General features: G+C 36.1%; 1 protein-coding gene across 2 annotated transcripts in view; it reads right to left on the bottom strand.

Annotated features, from left to right (window-relative positions):
- LOC131038554 (ultraviolet-B receptor UVR8) overlaps positions 1 to 19,498 on the bottom strand; it is a 63,092-nt gene extending 43,594 nt beyond the window's left edge. The window contains exons 1-2 of one of the 2 annotated variants that reach the window (XM_057971030.2): positions 19,217 to 19,498; positions 13,698 to 13,853 (exon numbers count right to left, since the gene is read on the bottom strand). In XM_057971030.2, coding sequence (XP_057827013.2) covers positions 13,698 to 13,853; positions 19,217 to 19,463 — 403 coding nt within the window. In that variant the 5' untranslated portion in view covers positions 19,464 to 19,498. The remainder of the gene's footprint in view (positions 1 to 13,697; positions 13,854 to 19,216) is intronic. The other variant, XM_057971031.2, reaches the window with a different exon arrangement.
- Positions 19,499 to 19,780: the final 282 nt, after the last annotated feature.

The following is a 19,780-nucleotide window of genomic DNA, read 5'->3' as shown; positions in this document are numbered from 1 at the left end:
TGTACTGTTTTTGCTGGATAATAAGAAACATTGGACGGCTGTGTATGGTGGACGTAACCCATTCTGGGTGAACCACGTTAAATCTCTGTGTTATCTGTGTCCTGTTTTATTTCTTTATCTTTTGTATTTAAATCTGCATATAATTGTTAGTTCATATTTGCTTCGGATCTGCTTGAAACCCTAACAAGTAGGGCCCCTCAAGTGAGGTATATGTTGCAACAGAGTCAAGACATTTCGAGGTTTATATAAAATAAGCTTCAACATGCACATAATCAACACAGGTTATATGCTGATCAGCAACATATGGACCACACTTTTGAGATTGGTGACATGATCTATCTTAGACTTCAGCCTTTCAAACACTCTACTCTCAAGAAGAGTGGAGTGGAGAAACTCAAGACACGTTTCTATGGGCCATTCAGAGTCATCAGGAGAGTTGGTGCAGTGGCTTATAAGTTGGAGCTACCAGCGAGTAGCAAAGTTCACAATGTCTTCCATGTGTCTCGCCTCAAGAAGGCACTTGGACACAATGTAGTTGGCTCTTCTGATTTGCCTCCTTTGGATGAGGAAGGGCAATTCGTGTTGGTTCCAAAGGAGATCATCGATTTCAGAGAGCGCTCTTTGGGGAGAAGAACAATCAGGGAGTATCTGGTGAAGTGGAAGAATTTGACTATGGAGGATGCTAGTTGGAAGAGTGAGGAGATTTTGCAGCATCCAAGCCTGCGATTGCTTGAGGACAAGCAATCTTGGGGAGGGCGGACTATAATGTCCCCTTCTCACTAGTGATCAGTTCAGTTGGCCGTTAGCCTATTTCGGAGGCCCATAGGCTAGTTAGGAGCAGTAATTAGGATTTCCTATTTTCTAGGAGGATGCTTTAGCAGTTTTGGTGGCTTGCATGTTGGAGTTTTACAATTCTAATTCTGGATTCCTTCTGGGTTTTCAGAGAGCTTCGCAATGGTGTGACATGCAATTGAATCTGGGGACTTTTCCAAACTTACTATTTTTAGTAAGTTGCGACGACTGCTCAAAATGTAGTTAAAATGCATTTGGACACTATTTTTAGCAGTATGCTATTTTTAGTAAGTGAGGACAAGGATAGATTATTCACTGGGTTTTTTGAGAGCTTCGCAGCAGTGTGACATGAATCGCCATCTGTTCACTTTTGGCGGACGTAGTGCCTTAACGGAGTTTTGAGACACTTACTATTTTTAGTAAGCACTATTTTAGGGTTTCAGACTAAACTAGTACAGCACGGGCTATACCTCCTAGTTTCTTATTACAGTCTTCGAGTTTGAAAATATAACTCCTAGTTGTGTTCGCAAGGCATTCTCATTCCAAAGGATGTATTGAGATCTCTTGATTGACTAGACGGATTTTTGTGGATAGGAGCTTGTTGGAAAGCTATTCACTAGGCGTCTCATCTCCTGAGCTCAAGGGTTGATTGGTAGAGAGTCTGATTTTTGGGAGCAAATCGCCCCCAAGGCTGGCCATACTTTATGTGGGAGATAACTGCATTGCAAGGAAGGGTTTCATGGAGTCTTTGAGGGTTTCTTGGTTGGGTTTTTTGAGGATATTCAGTATTCCTTCGGTTGTTTACACATTGGAGTTGCTTGGAGTGGACATTGGTGAGCTTTGGATGCTTGTAGAGTTTCTTGGTTGCTGATGTGAAGGCATACAGCCTGCTGTTCACGCACAGAAGCAATTTGGTATCATTGGTTTATGCTCATTCATGCTTGTTCCTCTCCTTCCATTTGATACTCTGGTTTGCTATTGGTTATACATCGATAGAAGCTCACATTTTCATGCTCTAATCATCTTATGATGTTCCATGTAATGCTGATTGGTAGTACTAACAGCAAATGTTATTTTGATTAGTTTCCCAATACCCACTGTATAAGTGGAAGAGGCTGGCTTACCGCCTAGCTTAGTTGTTTTATCTTTCTAGTGTTGATTTTCAGCTAATAATGTATTGCTCCCACTGAATAAGTGGTCGAGTCTTCTTTTGGTTTGTATTACTCCCACTGAATAAGTGGTTGAGTCTTCTTTGGTTTGTAATTTTCCCCACTGAAAAGTGAAAGTGGCTGGTTATACCGCCAAGTAGTTGTTTAATTTTCAGTATTTCATTATCCCGCTGAAAAGTGGAAGTGGCTGATCTAACCGCCAACATGTAATGCTTTCAAATGTTTCATCTTTGTTAATGCTAACCGAAGAAGTTGTTGTGTTGGAAATTGGGAAAAAACTAAGGGGAACATTTCAGTACTCTTGCCTTAAATTCTTGTCAAGTCTTAATGATATGTCTCACTTTCTTCTACTTCAAACTAAGGGGAACATTTCAGTACTCTTGCCTTAAATTCTTGTCAAGTCTTAATGATATGTCTCATTTTCTTCTACTTCATAAGCAAATTATATGGTAGCAGCCAATCAGTACTCTTGCCTTAATTTCTTGTCAAGTCTTAATGATATGTCTCATTTTCTTCTACTTCATAAGCAAATTATATGGTAGCAGCCAATCAAAGGATTTCATCAAATTTATATTGTCAGTTTTGTTTTCTTCATCTCAAATATAATCCACATAGCAAAGAAGATTCATGAATTTTGACTCATCTTCAATAGTACTATTTCCTTGCTACACCAGCTAAAACTCTGCTCACTTCTCATCTCATTGTGCAGCGAAGAGATATTTCTCTTGTAACTGCTCTTCAAATAAATCCCAAGTTATCAATTCAATATTGTATCCCTTCAAGAAACTCAAGTGGTCCTACCATAAAGTGGCTTCACCATCCAATTGGGACACTCCAATCCTGGTTTTATCATGAGAAGACAGCTGTTATAGTCCAAAATACTTCTTTAAGTTGATGCACCAGACCTCAGCAATGTCCCTTGAATCTTGACCCGTAAACTTTGGTGGTGATTGTTTCTTTAAATCTTTCATGAAAGAAGATATCTCATCCTCCTTTGCTACCTTCGAGGCACATTAGTATTCAAGAATTCATTATGAGGAGGAGCTAGACATTCCTCTTCGTTTTCATTTTCATTTTCATGTTCATGATTGGCACTATTGTATTCATCTCTTGATTGATTTAGCATAACCTCTTGAGCCCACATTGCATTAAGAGCCCCAACAACCTCTTGCAAAACATTATCATTATGATGTGGCAAAGGTGGAGGTGTTGAATGTTGAGTAGGTTTCATAGGTGGGTTTTTATATCTCCACACATCTGATCTGGGTTTCTATTGCTGTATTTTGTATTTATTATTTATATCATATTTCAATAATATTCAATTTTTAAGTATATATTAACTATATTTATATAATATTTTATAAGTGAAATGTGCATCCCTTGTTCTATTTGATCTCACTTTGACCTATTGTCCCAAATGCAATAACTTAGTGTCCAAATGACATATTTCTATGCAAGAGATGATATACAGCTCGTACCCTATTTGATTAAGTCCTTGTTCCCTAGTGAGCCAAACCCAACCTTAATATCTATTGTTGCTTATCCAAGTTCAAAACCACAACTGAAACTTTGAATCTGATTTACAACCACACATGCAGTTTTGACCCCAAAACTTCTAAATTCAATGTTAAATGTGGGCCCAAGGTGACTTACTGCCAATTAGTGGTTGCTTGCCAACTGAAGCAGGTTATATTAAAATTGTGGCACTGGGATGTTGTATATTCACTTCAGATGATCCTGAGCAATTGAGAGCATCATATCATCAAATCAATTGAGCATCTAGGAGCTTTGCACAAACATCCAACATCATATGGACAACATTGGTATTTGCACTTCTACTTGGTATGTCTTCTGACTTGTACAAAATCGTTAAAACTATCCAAGTGTTTGACTAACACAAAAGGTGGGAAGCTGCTCACCCTTTTCTTGGCATAGCAAACTATATCGATGCTTGTTAGCACCACTTTGCTCAAATATCACTAGTGAATGAGATTTGCAGATAAGGAGTGCAAACCTCAAGTCCACGAACTAGTGTCAGTACTACAGAAAAGGGGTTGAAACAGCAGGCGCATAAATCAAAACCACGAGTGCGAAATGGACTTGGATAGAGCACAGATCATTTATAAGCCTGTTGGAATTCCAAAATTCAAGATCTAGTAGGAACGATCAGAGTTGGATCACTGAGTGCAAGTTACAGTATAACATTTTCCTTCCACACATGAAGCGAGTACTCTAATCCGCTTTGTCAATTTTCACAGGTTGTCCATGTAGTGTTTCAAGATTCATCTCGTTCAGTTAGGTTAATCTTATTATAATTTCTATTTGCATTTATTTACCCAGCCTAATCTAGAAAGGAATCCAAATAATCCCATTTATTCCTTTTTAAGCTCTTTTTTTTTCAATATAAATTTAAGTTATTTATATTATATATTAAATGTATTGCTAAGATAATTACATTTATTTATTGCTAATAATAAATTGCAGTTTCTTTTACTATTTTTTAATTAATTTTTCAGCCATATTATATCATATATATTATTTGTGCCACCATCCCCAAATTTTGAAAAAAAAAATTGTCCTCCCCCAATTATTAAAATAATAATGTAATGTTTCGATAATGGTCATCTTAGTTAGTTGTTTAGCTTCCTTTTTGTCTTTCATGTTTCTATTCTCAATCGTTTTCATTATGGAAAGATCGCACCTTGTATTGTATATCTTTTAACTTAGATTTTAATAGTTTTAATTTTAATATAAACTCTATTCTTGAAAACTAAAGAATATTAATATTTAAACTATTAAATTCAAAATCAAACTCCTCATACTAAAAGAACCCTATTAGTAGTATTTAATAAATTATTTAATAGTTTTTATATTTATAATTTTTAACCGAACTATATAAAAAATTACAAATCGACCCATAACCTAAACCGAACTATATTAAAATGAACTATTAAAATTTAAAATGCAACTATTACAATCAAATGGTCGAACTATTAGAGTAAAATAAAGCTACTAAAATCGAATATCTATGCTAGAGAGGGAAAAACATGATGGAGCTAAATTTGACGAAGGGAAAACATGGGCAGGAACCAAGGAAAACAGTGCATCGCTGGAACAGCCTCCGTAAAATGCCTAACAGTGACAAAAAACACCAAAAAAATCCTTCCAAACTCTTTCTGAGAGCTCACCGAAATCTTGCAGACTCAAACAAGAAATCGAATGTTGTACCATTCATTGACTTTGAGGATTTATTCATGTTAGAGCATAGTCAGAAGTTCAACGGCCGCAACTACAATACCTGGAAACAGCGCATGATAACGATTTTTGAGTATCCTTGTCGAAAAAAATTTCAGAATTTTTTTATTTTTATGCTCTAATACCATGAAAAATAATTGGATACTTTATTCAAGAATATACAATGTATATATAGAGAATTACAAGACGGTGTTCTAAAAAGAACAAACCGTTCAACTAAAGCTAAAAAGCTAAAAAGCTTAAAAAGCAAAATAACTCAAAAGCGAACTCTGTCCTCTAATAAAAGAAGCCGTAGAGTAGTTAAACCAAATTAATTAAACAAACTAAAAGAACTAAATGACCATTAATAACATAACTAAAGGTAACTGACTAAAAAGAAATTAAAATTCTAATAGTACCATTCAATGACTTTGAGGGTTTATTCATAACAAATATAGCTTGCTTGTTTGGGATTAAATCTACAGTTAAGATTTTTTTTCTAAATTCGCCCTTTTTTTAAGAAATCACATACCAATGAATTTGGCATGGATGCAAAAAGTGCAAGTTTCGAGCAAGTTTCCAAAAACAAGTGGAAACGTTTTTCCCACCGTACATGTGTCGTACTGTATCTGCATTTGTACCAAGTACAGCGATATGCGTACTAGGGGATGGGGGTGGCATTTTCGGTAACCCTGGTTTCTAGTAGCCATTTTTGCAATTTATGAGTTTTTGCAACGTTTTTAACGATTTTTAAATTAAAAATCATGGGTATTTTTTACAAAATTGTGGTTTCCCAAATCTATGAAGGTTTTTTGAGAAGCTGATCTCGGTGTCTCTAGATAAAGGGAGGGATAGCTTCATTTCCCAACATCATGTTGGATGGCAATCAAAGGTTCATTAGTAATCTTGGTCATATTCAGAAGTCCTGCAACAAAAAACAGCAATTCAAACAGGGAGGGTCTTAGCAGCAAGTTCATGTCGCAAAGCGTTCTCAGGAGAAGGGGGCAACCTTCTTTGCATTCATGGCCAAATGACCTGCAGATTATGTCAAGTCTTTTGTAGGGTAGTTAGTAGGATGACCATTTAGGGAGGGTATTAAAATAATAATGTAATGTTTCTATAATGGTCATCTCAGTTAGTTGTTTAGTTTCCAATCTATCTTTCGTGTTTCTATTCTTGATCATTTTCATTATGGAAAGGTCGCCTTGTATTATCTATTTAAGGAGCCTTTCATCTCCTTTTATAATCATCAATATAATCAATAATCTTTACACAAATTCTATCCTCATTTTGACATTTTATGGAACACTAATTCAATCCCACATATGAACATCAAGCATTCTACATGTGTGCAAAAATGACATGAAGACAAAGATGCTCATATCCCAATTGAGGATAAAGATGCAAAACTGGCACATGTACAAGGCCTAAGGAAGAATGGAGGCAGAGGAGACATTTACTTTGCAAATCAGGGACATTTGAGACTCAAAGGTATCTTATCATGGAGTTCACTACATAGTGACATCCAAGAAACTATACAACCACCTTTGAAAGTAAGCTTGATACATGCCTTATTTAAGGAGTTCAACTAAGAAAAAGAAAGAAATTTTTAACCAAAATTAATGAGAGATCCACTGTACAAAAACTAGCAACATTGTCCCAAGACCAAGTGTTCTCCTCTTTGTCATATTGTACTATTGTAGGATGGTCCCATAGACCTATGGGTCTTGTGGACATTATTAAAAGCGTTTCATGTCATTTATTTTCTGCTTGACCTTGATTGTAGCATTAAATAATCACTATTTTGTAAGCCAAACCTAGAAACCAGGTTGGCATCATCAAATGCATAAAATATTTCTAAATCACTTTCAAGCGCCTCAGTATACTCCTAATTAAGATCATTAAAGCATTTTAGAATTAATGAAGAGGATTGGGTGAAGGGTCCAAGAGAACTACATAAGAATTAATGAAATAATACTGAGGAAAAAATCTTATCCTATTCAAATTGCTGTTCGCTACAATAAGATATAAACACAAGGCATTGTTTGACTATTTTTCATGTCTTTCACTTCTTTAAGGATGCTTACAAGAACTAAAATTATAAATGTTACTAACTGAAAAAATCTAAATGTTGACTATCAGAAATGCTTGAAAATCAATTGTAATTATTACCGCTTTTCTTTCTAAAGTTGACTTGTGTTGAGGTGAGGCCTTGTAATGTCCTCTAATTGGGTATGCCCTAAGTTCCTAATTTCGAAGTGAATAAGTGGATTTAAGGAATACCTTTCACACTGCCGCAGATTAGAAACTTCTTACAATAATAATCTCAAAAATCAGAACACTAATCAGATTAACAGATTAGTAAATTCACAGCAGTATTGTTAATAATTAATTTATATATATAATTAGTAATAGAATTAGTGATTCATCTATTAAATATTCTAAATGCCTTGTAGGCTCAACCATAAGAGGGCATAGGGGAAAGTGGCCTTGATGGGGTGTCTTGGACCCTCTACCCTAGGCCCAAGAGCAGATATACCATCCCTCTTGACCTCATGTGGCCCATGCCATTCAGATGAGGCGGCCTACCCAATGAGGTATCCCCTTTCCGTTATCCCCTCATCTAGCCAACCATCTCCTCTTTATGATTGGTCCCCCTGTACTTATGCATCATGATAGGAGAGAGAGGTTGCAACAGGGTGCCCTGAAAAGCATCTCCTCTAGGTACTCACTATACCCCGTTGGCCTCATGGGACCATCTGGTCTCCTTATAGAGGTGGCGTACCATAGAGGAATGTCTCATCACCATACCCCTCTTGCAGACCCTCTTCCTTCCATCACAGCATGAAACATACACGGAATGTATGAACTATGAGGATTTATATATTACATGAAGCAACCGCAGAATATCATGGTCTGATTTATATTTGCTATGATATAAATAGTCATGTTTCAGTATGTGAATAATCATAAAGAATGCTGAAGTAGTTATGCAGACAGTGATGTGCAGAAACAGACATATAATATTGTTACAGCATTTAGGAGTTTATACAGAATGACCATACCACACAGCAGTAGTTGGATGGTTGCCAGAGATGATGTCTTCAGATGTATCAGATTCTCTATCCCAATCAATGACTGCATATATTCCCCTTTCCAAATTTGCTGATAACATATTTATGTGTCTGCTGCTTATACTCAGAATTTTGCATTTTAGGATGGCATCCCATATCCTCCTTTCTGCCCTTTTGTCTGCTCTAAAATGGAATCCCCTTTCACTCTCCTTCTCAAATGAAACCTTCTCCTCCTTATAACTTCCAATGTGAGGGAGAGTCACACCCCTTCATCATGCCTTCCCTTTGCAAGGGTCACAACCTTTCACAATTACCACCCCTTCTCATTCTTGTCCTTAAAAGTTACTTCCTTATTTTCTGCCCATCCCTTTCTTCTTCCACTAATCCTTCCTTAGTCCCCATGCTCCATTCTTTCTTCCTTTCCTCCATATCCCCCCTCTCCATATTAATTGCTTACTCTTTTTATACCCTCATATCTCATTGAGGAGACACGTCTCTTTAGAAAGAGATATCCCTTTGAAAGGTCATGTCCCCTCATTGCTGTCTTACTATTTAACTCACATCTGCACTTTGATTTGTAGACTAAAAATGTTGTTTCAATGCACTTCTGATTGTAGATTAAAATTGTTGTTTCAATGCACTTCTGATTGTAGATTAAAATTGTTGTTGCAAATGAAACTAGATTTTCCCTTTTATACCTCATGTTTGACGAGGTCACAACTTTTCATTTCATACCTTTTGACCATTCATTAAACTTAACAAAGTTTTAATTATTTTTATTTTATTCATGTGTTAATTTTAATTTTATTTTTATTCTTTTATTTTATTATTAATAAATATTTATTATTAAATCCTATTTCTAAATGGGGACATTATAGGTGTATTGTATTTTTTTTGGGTAAATTATTTGCTCATAAAATTGTGAGTTTTTAATTATTTATTATATATATTTGTTACCCCTAAATTTAAACTTTCCTTCAGCCTTACCAAAAGTGGACTCTCAAACTTAGCCCCTTCGCCTACTCTCACGACTTGTCAGCCAAGTGACAGCTTTCCTTCCTTTTTGAGTCTACCTATCATGGTCCTAAAGTGCCGAGAGTTGCCGACTTCCCGAGTATCCTTTTGAGAAGAGGTCGTCGGTGATAAACAGCATCACTATCCACAAAGTCAGACAATCAAAACTTTTCTGAAACATTGTACTAGTTCTAAAAGTTCCAAGTATCCCCAACTAGCCGACCGTCCGATTGATCGCCCCTTTTCCCCAATTATCTTGAGATGTTTCCAAAATTTGCCCGTCACCCAACCGCATTAAATGTATCCTACCACCCAAGTTGACGACATCCGGCTTGGTAATTATTTGGTTCTCGTGCAATGGTTTAAGAGCTTTTGCAAATGCCCGACTACATGAAATTTTCCATTTTCCGAGACGTAATCTGCTCGAGAAGATACAGGGGGTACGTCTCCTTAATGACAGATCAAGTAGCTAAAGCATGTAAAGCTGCTGACGCGATTTTTGAAGGAGGATATTATTTTTCGCAGCCGAATGATGGTCATGTACATAAGAAAGGTGGCGAATTTCCAAATTCATTCTTTCTTTAGGGATTAGCCAAAGGGGTAAGTTGGCAAGCTGGCACATTTATTGGGGCAGTGGAAATTCCAGAATTTCAATTATTTTTGTTTCAGAATCTCTCAGGCCAACATTCGATATGGGTTATTCCCCTAACTTAAAACAGTATGGTGCTTCCTCATAAAGATCAACTTCCCATAGTCCAACCTAATTTGAATTGGATTCAAAGAGAACAAGAAGACATCGTTGCTCAATTGAACAGAGTTGCGTGCAGAGAGAAAGCTGATTACACTGAGTATAGAAGGATAACTTCCTTTTTGGAACGAGAGGAAAGACAAGCCTAAGTCCATAATCAATTTTTGCAGAGGGAAATTGTTGCAGTTAGAAATCCAGCACCTGAGGCAAATTAACCCAACGCTTATCTGAATCAACCTAGTACAAAATGGTTCTCCTCGGAGAAGGCGTCCCTCCCATACTCCAGCCTGACCCGATACTGATTGAAGACCCACAAGAGGATATCCTTTCCAGATTGACTACATTGGCCTGGAAATGTAAAAGGAATTATGCAAAGTACCTAAGAATTAAGAGGAGGCAAAGGCTGAAATGCATGATGCCCAGCTCCAATTGGCAATCCTGGTTGGAAGGATCCCTATGCCTCCCGCTAACTCCCGCTAACTAATAAGTCCTACCCTCTAGACTTATGATTAGGCAATACAAGTTAGGCTCTTATGAGTCGTTTTTGTTTTATTTTTGGGTAACTTTTCAGTTCTTTTCTTGAAACAGTCACTTTCAAAGACTGTTATTATAAAAAGACAATTATGAACCGTGGTCTATTTATGTCGAATAGTATGCAGAGACAAGCAGGAGGAATTTTTCTTTTGTTTTTGCTTAAAAAAACTCCTTAGTAGTTTTTGAATGGATACTAAAATGGAAATCTGAATGTAATTTCAAGAATTATAAACTTTGAGTTACATCTGGTAAATTGTTTTATTCTTCTTATGTTGAAACACTATGCTGGATTCCCTTTCTTGTGATCTGTTGGATAAAAACTGGAATTTGCATGCGCACATTACTATGAAATTTAGCTTTGAATGAATGGAATAGTAATGTTCTGGTTCTATAAATCTTGATAGGGTAGAATCTTTGTATTCTATTCGATTATGTACTTGTTGTAAATCTTTCCCCTTTTCCTTTTGAAAGTTTAAAAAGCTCTGCCTTTCTTGCTTTCTCATAAAAAGCATATCTAATAGAAAATCATATTCTACAAGGGAGCTGTACCTCTAAAATTCAGCGGAAAATTGCTAATTTGAGTAGCAATTTCTCCAACTGTTAGTTTCCGATTTGTCTTTCTTTTGGGCACAGTGAGTCATTTTCAGAATTATTTTTAAAGGACAAATCTGTTAACCAACAATATTGAATTCCTTTGAAAATATGAAGCATCAGCTTGGTGGAATCTAAAATGTACTGTCATTTTAAGTAATCTATTACTGAAATATGCTCGAATATTTAAGTGAATTGGAGAAGCCCCCAGAACATGCCATGATATTTAAAAAGGTTGTTATTAGTGGGCTCTCTAAGTGTGTTGTCATTACCAAGCACTCATGCCCCACAAGGTACTGAAATTTGAGAGAAACATACTCTGATCTATAAGTGAGTTATTGTCCACAAGGCAAATTTACTTGTCCTCAAGTCCCTTGAAGCAAATTCATTGGTTTTCCTATCAATATAAACTTAAAGTTTTAGACAATTCAAGTAGACAAGTATGTTGTAGCCCCAAACTTCACATCAAAATCCAGGGGATAGTTGTATTTATGTATGTTTGTTTTGACAATGTGTGCATTTGTCCCACAGTTCTATTTGCCATTTTGTATGCTCATTATATTTTAAAGTTCTTTAAATTGTTTACAGGTTTTGTGTGGTGATAATATTTTTCAATGTAAATTCGGGTGTAGATTCTCAATTTAAAACAATGTGTGCTCTGTTTTGTTGAATTTTGTCAAGAAGAAAATTTCATGCATTATCCAATTTTTCAATGATGCAAAACTTAAAATATATCGTAACATGGACCATATGTAGCTTCATTCAAATATAATATACTTAATTTGTAGGAGTTCTTCTCGGATGTCACAGGTTCAACCAAAGACTGACAAACTTCTCCATTGGAGAAAATTTGGTAAAATTTATATTAGCGTACTTGAAATGTGTAGTTCTTAACTGCCAATCTTCTTTGGGGAAATTTTTCATGTTCTCATTCAATATGTTTACACTAAACTCTTTTTTCTGCTGCTTATATCTTCTCTTGACTTCCTCAAATATGTGCCAAGTGTGTTCTGCTTAATAGTTTAATTTTCTAAGTTCTTGTATGGGAAGATCCAAGCACTAGGTTTTCTTGGTCTCCAAATAAGCATGATCTTGCATCTGCTGTAATTCTCTGTTGAACTCAGAAGCAGAACACATACACCATGAATACAGCAGATTTACATGGAACATTTCATTTTTTTTAGAAGAAGCATAAAACATGATATTATAATGTCAAAGTATTTATTGACTTTTCAGTCTGTAATCTTATGGCCTCGGCCCTCCATCTCTCCCTCTGATTTCCTAAAGTTGAGAAACTAAATGTTCTATTAACTCACATTAATAATCTATGCATATTACAAACTCCACTTTTTTTGTGTTCAACTTCTAACGTCCAAGCCATGGACCCTGAAAGCAGACTAACTTAAAACACTATCACCTACCATACAGCATACACCTAAAAGAAAATTCAAATGAATATACTAAAGAGTTTGAACTCTCGGGATATTGGACAAGGCATGTTGGAGTAGTGTAGACTGTAGACCATAACAAAGCAAGATGGCTAGCAATCAAGTAAGCCAGTGAGCTTGTGTTTGAGCCTTAAAAATCACAATAAAAAGCAGGGCATCTTTCAAAGATATCCTTTGACTTCCTCATCTATTTTCCTGTGCACCATGCACTCCATAATTGGTTCAGCGGATTAGAGAGAGAAACAGATATCAAAAGGGCTTAGATATTCCATTTCCAACTATTTCTCACATTTTTGGTCATAAAGGGTCATGAACCTCATTGAAATTAAATTATTTTATAAGCCATGCTTCCTACAACAAAGCATTGGTTAAACCTTTCTAATGCCATTTCCACTCTACTTTTCTACACCTGAGAAAACTGCAGCTGGTTAGAGCTACTTCAGCTCAGTTTGAAAAGTGTTTTCTATTGTACAGAGGCCCATTTCCAGCTAGTTTCTCATGTTCACTAATTTTCATTGGATAGTTTTCAGTAAATACATAATATGTTTTTGCTTTCACAGGCAAGGTTTCTGAGACTAAGATATGTTTGCTTCCACTTCAAATCTTTACAAAGTTGGTTCTGAACTCTCCCCAATGACAGATGTATGATATTTGTTCATGATGGTATAAAAGTGGTACATTCTTCATAAGATTTAACTCAAGATTAAACTCCTAACATCCAGTTCTTTGCATTTATTAGTAAATAACCAGCCAAGAAACCTCCATTCTTATCCATTGTATTGACAATATGAAATGGACTTGCATGACAAGAAAAATATACAGTCAATACAATGAGAAACTGATTCTGTAATGAATGAATATGGCTATGGGATGTCAACTTCAATGATCAAAAATTCAAAAAGTAAACATTCAAGAATGCACAATCAAGTTATCAAGCTAACTTATCTAAATTTTATCAAATCCGTACAGCTTCCTAAAATAATAGTATAACAAAAGTGAGTTTTATGACAAGATTCAAGAACACACAATTAGTTCAATACAACCATACAGTGACAAAAAACTGTGACCAAGATAAGATTTAGACAAAAAAGACCTGAAACAAAAGCTGAATGACTCCATCCAGCAGACATGCAGCAAATAACAATGTTTTCCAAAGACTTTATCAACTTTGGTTTAATTATGCTCTCAGAATCTCCATGACCAAGTTGGCCTGATTTTCCACGACCCCAAGATACCACGCCCCCGCCTCCTGCAGCATAATATAGCAGAAAAGATTATCTGTTAACAAGAAAAGGTTATAACTTTTTCCTTGTAACAACAAGCTCTCATAATGAATAAATACGAGTGTGAAAGATATAGAGTTTTGCATCAATACTATTTCGGGACATTGTATAGACACGTTCTTTTTATGGGTGTGTATCAAACTGCTTATCTTCTTATATGCCACTATTACAGTATTGAAATGCTATAAATTGCATAATAACAGGAACATTGTGGCTCAAGGCAAATAGTAATGCAGAGATGCAGATCCAAATGTTTCTGTGGTTGTTTCTCAGATCTCTTATGTACTAAGCAACATAATTAGTTGAAACGGGTTTGATATAAGCATTATCCACAAAAGATTTTCAGGCTAAAAATATGTGATGATAGTGAAATCATACATCTTTTTCATCAGAAAAAAAATATACCACAAATTTATATAAGCCTATATCATGATTGAAGGAAATCTGTAATCATCATAACAAACAAAATCGGATAAACAGCTCATGTCCCCTTAATCAGACAAGTCTCTCTAAAGATTCAAAACTGCAAAGCTTAGAATCTTCATCAGTTATGGTTACCATCCAAGCACTAAAATAATTGGCATAAGAATTGGATGGTGCATGGTGGACAACACGAATAACAGGCAAATTTGAATGATTTTAAGCACATTGAGATTCAAAAATAATGTGGACAATATTGTTGAAGTATAACTATTGTTCACATGCAAAACTTAGGGTTTCTAGTACAAAGAAAATACATTCACAAATAGCAATGGAAATATGTACCATGCATATCTAGACATTGTATAGACGAATGTTTGTTTCAGCTGAGTGGATGGAGTCTAGATTCACAACTCAAGCAAATGGCATAGCAGTGGCAGAGTATATGTATTCTACCACATTTTGGGAATCTATTGAACAAATTGTAGAATTTTCAAAGCCTTTAGTAAAAGTCTTGAGACTAGTGGATGGGGATAAACCCCCCATGGGATATGTGTATGAGGCCATGGATAGGGCCAAGGAGGTGATAAGGAGTAAACTGGAAAATAACAGGGATAGGTATATGCCGTTGTGGGACATAATTGATAGGAGATGGGATGGACAAATGCACACTCCTCTCCATGCTGCAGGATACTTGCTCAATCCTCTGTTATTCTATAAGACTGACTTCATGGAAATTCATGCTAAGATCAAACAAGGCTTCTTCAAGTGCATGGAAAAAATGTTTCCTGACTTGGAAAATTTTGATGCGGCTACGATAGAGCTGGAAATGTACAAGCATGCTAAGGGCTTTCTCTCTTCTAGGGCTGCTATACAAAGCAAAAAGACCATTCAACCAGGTAGACTCTATAAACTTTTGACAATCTCTTTATTTTTCCAACATGCTCATTAAGTTTGTTAAGATTATAAGATATTCTTAGTCTTACAATATCATCTCCATATAATGTGTTTTCCAGATGCATGGTGGGCTTCTTTTGGAGACGAAATACCAAATTTAAGGTGGATGGCAGTGCACATTTTGAGCCGACCATGCAGCTCATCAGCTTGTGAGCGTAAATGGAGTGTGTTTGAACACATACATTCCAAGAAACGCAACCGCCTATCACAACAACAACTGAATGACTTGGTATTTGTTCATCACAACCTCCGCTTGAAGATAAGGAAAGCTCAAGGTGAGAATATCAATATATAGTTGCAGTTTTTGAAATTGTATTCACTATTCATTGTGTTTTTCACTTGTAAGGGAAACACTAATTTCTACATGGGCAAAATCAGGAACTATTGAGGAAGGCTTGCCAATTGACCTCGATGAGATATATCCAGAGTGTGAGTTGATTGTTGTTGATGATGTTGATGATGATGATGATGTTGATGATGATGATTATGTTGTTGTTGATCGTCCGCTTGAGCCTAAAGATTTTGATCTCATGACGCAAGCCAACTTTGGTCCTAAATGGGTTGAACGAATTAGGACAGGCTCTTACCCAGGAGCTTCATCATCAGGGCCTCCTGCCCTCTAGCATGTCATTGCCTACATTTGATATTTTGGAATTTTGTACTTAGTTTACAGGTTGACTTTGCTCAAAGTCAAAAACTATACTGTAATTGACATTTTGACATCTATCACCATCTAGATATTATTTATGGTGTAGTATATTTGGTGCAACGCAATCAGTGATATGAATATAAACAAGGAAAATCTATTTCCTGCAATTCATGTGTTCAAGTGTCTATTTTATTTGCCTACAATATCTCTATGCTATGAAAATAACCTAAAATATATAATAAAAAAATAGTTTTTGATTGTTTTTCTACAATTTTTTACGTTTTTTTGTATATCCGATTTTTTCCCAATTTTTTGAAAAAATCTTATACTTTTGTTTTGCCGATTAATTCCCCAAACGATTATTGCTTCCTTGATCCAAACCATTAAAAACCACATTACCTGCATTGATTGAATCATGTGGCCTGATTTTAAGGAACAGTTAAATTGGTGACCTCAAACTTTCCAACAATACAAAACATTTACAAATCAATGCTTAATTTTATGCTTCACAAGCTTGGCATTTGTTACTCACTTAACCCATTGGATGCATTAGGATATGTGATGGGCATGTAATGTCCACTTGTTGAAATAGGATTTATTAATAAATAATAATAATAAATTAATATAATTAAAATTTAGTTAAGTTTAATCAATGGTCAAAAGGAATGAACTGAAAAGTTGTGACTCCCTCGAACGTGAGATATAAAAGGGAGAGAAGAGAACTTCATTTGGTAAAAAAAAGGAAAAAAAGGAAAGAAGAAGGGAGCAAAGGAATAAAGGAAGCATTAATGGGAAGAAGATAAGGAAGTGACTCTTTCAAAGCGGCAGCAATGATGAAAGGCTGTGGCCCTTTTGAAGGGTGGTGATTGTAAAAGGTTGCAACTATTAAGAAGAGGTGTGACTCTCCCTCACATTGGAGGATATAAAGTGGAGAAGTTTTCATTTGAGAAGGAAGGATCCAGAGAATAGAACAAAATATCTGAAGCATTAAAAGATTTAGGAGCAGACCTAAATCAGAATTTAAAGAAAATCAGGAAGAATGATATGAACATTTATCAAAGAGATCATAACACAAATACAAATCTGCAAACAATAATAAAGCAGGCATCAAAGGCAAAATAAAGAGGAAACATTAAATCAATAACCAGAGAATCAGACATGATCGAATAGAAAGGATGCTCATACACACACACATATATATATATCTGAGTATAGGCAGCAGATCAGATTGATATAAACAGCAGACCTGTGCATTTAAAAAGGGAAACAACATCGAATTGAATCTGTCCAAATTACCACAGCAGACAGAAAATACATTACCTGCAATAATTCTACAAGTATATTGGGCAAGATTTAGTATCCTACCAAAAGGGGACATTACAGGGCAACCAGGAAACACATTATACTTAACATAATAAATTATTAATCTTAGATATACTAATTATACGGTTAGTTGGCATCATGGGTATTACAAAATTAATATTGCCCAAATGATACTATATATATAAAAGGTAGTCAGTAGTTGTAGATCATCTCAAGCAAAATTATATTATTATCAATACACCCCACGATGTGTCCCCAAAGTTTTTTAACATTTCAAGGATGGGGAACATTTTGGGGATGGAAAAATGGAAATAGAACATGCCCTCCTCATACCAAAAAAATCACGGACATTCCCAATACTTCTCCCAAAAGTGAAGGATATTTCTTGGGAGGTCCCTTTTTGTTGGGGACCCTATAAAGACAGACAATGTCCCTGTGAGACTATGACTTCCCAAGGACATCAAGATGTCTACCCATCCATCAAATTTCAGACTTCAAAAAAAATCAAAACAAGAAAACAAAAAAAACACCCCCCTCCTCCCCTCCCCACATTAAAAAGTGTTATTTCAATGCTGAAAACCCTTAACCCACATTCATTTTTCATAGTTACAGGACTCGCCAGGACTCGCCGAGTCCTGGCAAGTCCCGAGCCGAGTGACCCTAGCCGAGTCTCAGGGACTCGTGACTCCCCAAGACTCGCTCTAGGCAAAAATCACTAGAAATTGGTTTTTTTGCCGAGTTCTGCTACTATTTTTCCCTCTACCGGACATTTTAAAACTTGTTTTTTTTCCTCATAAAAAACTTCTATAGTCTAAATTCATAGTTTAACAATTTTTCACACTTCAAAGCATGCAATGCCTGCTGTTTGTTTTTGTTTCTTTGGTGCTAACAATGCATACAAAATATGTTGATATTGCTTCTAATAGCTTACTAACACACGAAAGGAGCTCAAGAAGTCTAGTGTGGGGACAGTAATGACTGATCATCGGATGCAGAAATAGCTGCATGAGATTTTTTCGTGGCAATTGTGCTATTATGAACTTCAGTATCCTTAATACTGGCGCATGTATCTTTTCCTATAAGAATTTGATTAAGCAATGTTTATTGTTTATCCTGCATGAATCACGAACCCTGTTTTTTTTAGTCCGTGCAGACCTACCGGACACAATTTCATTGTAAATAACATCTCAATGTGCCATAATTTTTTTTGCTATTAACAGAAAAATCGATGCCTGCTTCCGTTTTTCTTTCAAAAAAATGAGAAAACGTTAAATATAGACCTAGAAAACAAATGGTCGACAGACTCAAAGGGGGTTTCTTCAGTACGCAAATGCAAAATATAAATGGGGCAAATCTGTAATTTTGGGATCGCAACACAATGAAAAGTCATGTACTCCTATTGATATGCCCTTGAGTGGGCCCAATGGTGAGAACTTTGCGGTTCAATTGAGGAGGCAAAATTCTAATCTTGAGAGAGTAGGGCATGCATTCTATTCACAATCAGAGGCGCCAGTTGGTTTCATACGGTTTAAGCTGCCTTGGAGTTTAAACATAGGTAGCGTACAGAGCGCTGGTCATCGTGGACTAGAAATCCCTTCCTTTCCTTTCCTTATAAACTAACTTGAACGGCTGAGCGAGATGAAAGGTAATCATAGACACTCCAAATATACCAATTGTGCAAAATGATTATTTTTGTTATAACTTTATGTATTCTTCACCATATCCGTAAATTTATTGATATGATGCACTTGAGAATTAAAGGAAATAAGTTCTCATTAGAAATGTGTGGAAAATGTTAAAAAACTTTCTGGCTCGGATGAAACGGATTAAAAAATCCTTCGTGAAGTTTGGCCACTATTCATAATAAAACTCCTGTGATTATCTATAGACTGGACCAAAATCTGAGACTGACTTGCAAAATCCCATATTAAGTACAGAAAAACAGTTAAGCATAACAGGTTAGGGAGCCAGACAACATACTGAGAAGGGCGAGAGCATGAGCACCCCCACAAGAAATGGAGGAAATGGCGAGGGTGGCCAAGGAGGGCACAAATTGGGGAAGCCACTCGTCCTGCTCCTTTCCTGTGCCCAACTGCCCGTCTGTGCCGGCTCCCCAACTCCGTATCCATACCTCTCGTTTCTCCTCCTCTTTCTTCTCTTCCTCCATTTTTTTCACAGTTAATAGTTGAATTGAGTGATATTGGTGGCGTAGTCTGTAATATTGCATTTTCGACACAATAGCCTCGAAATATTTATTTTAACACTAGGGAAGAGCACCAGTAGCCTTTCGTAGCTAACTTTGTGCACCCACATATTCTAAAGGGTACATTGGATTTTGATTTTTTTTTTAGTTGTCTTCATATGCGACTTCACTGCTTATAGCTATTGATCTGGCTTCTGGGTAGTAACGATGCACGCTGTCGAATCAGTTATGCGCACAAAGGTCAAAAAGTGCACATTTCAAAGTGTCGCCTGATACCTAACTAAAGATGTTCCAGTAACCGTCAACTCAAAATCACTAGTACTTGTTGACAAATGTCCCAA

This window comes from Cryptomeria japonica, chromosome 10 (genome assembly GCF_030272615.1).
Source record: "Cryptomeria japonica chromosome 10, Sugi_1.0, whole genome shotgun sequence".
NCBI classification, from domain to species: Eukaryota; Viridiplantae; Streptophyta; class Pinopsida; order Cupressales; family Cupressaceae; genus Cryptomeria; species Cryptomeria japonica.
Note: the sequence above shows the minus strand (reverse complement) of the source record. Positions and strands in the feature narration are given on the sequence as shown.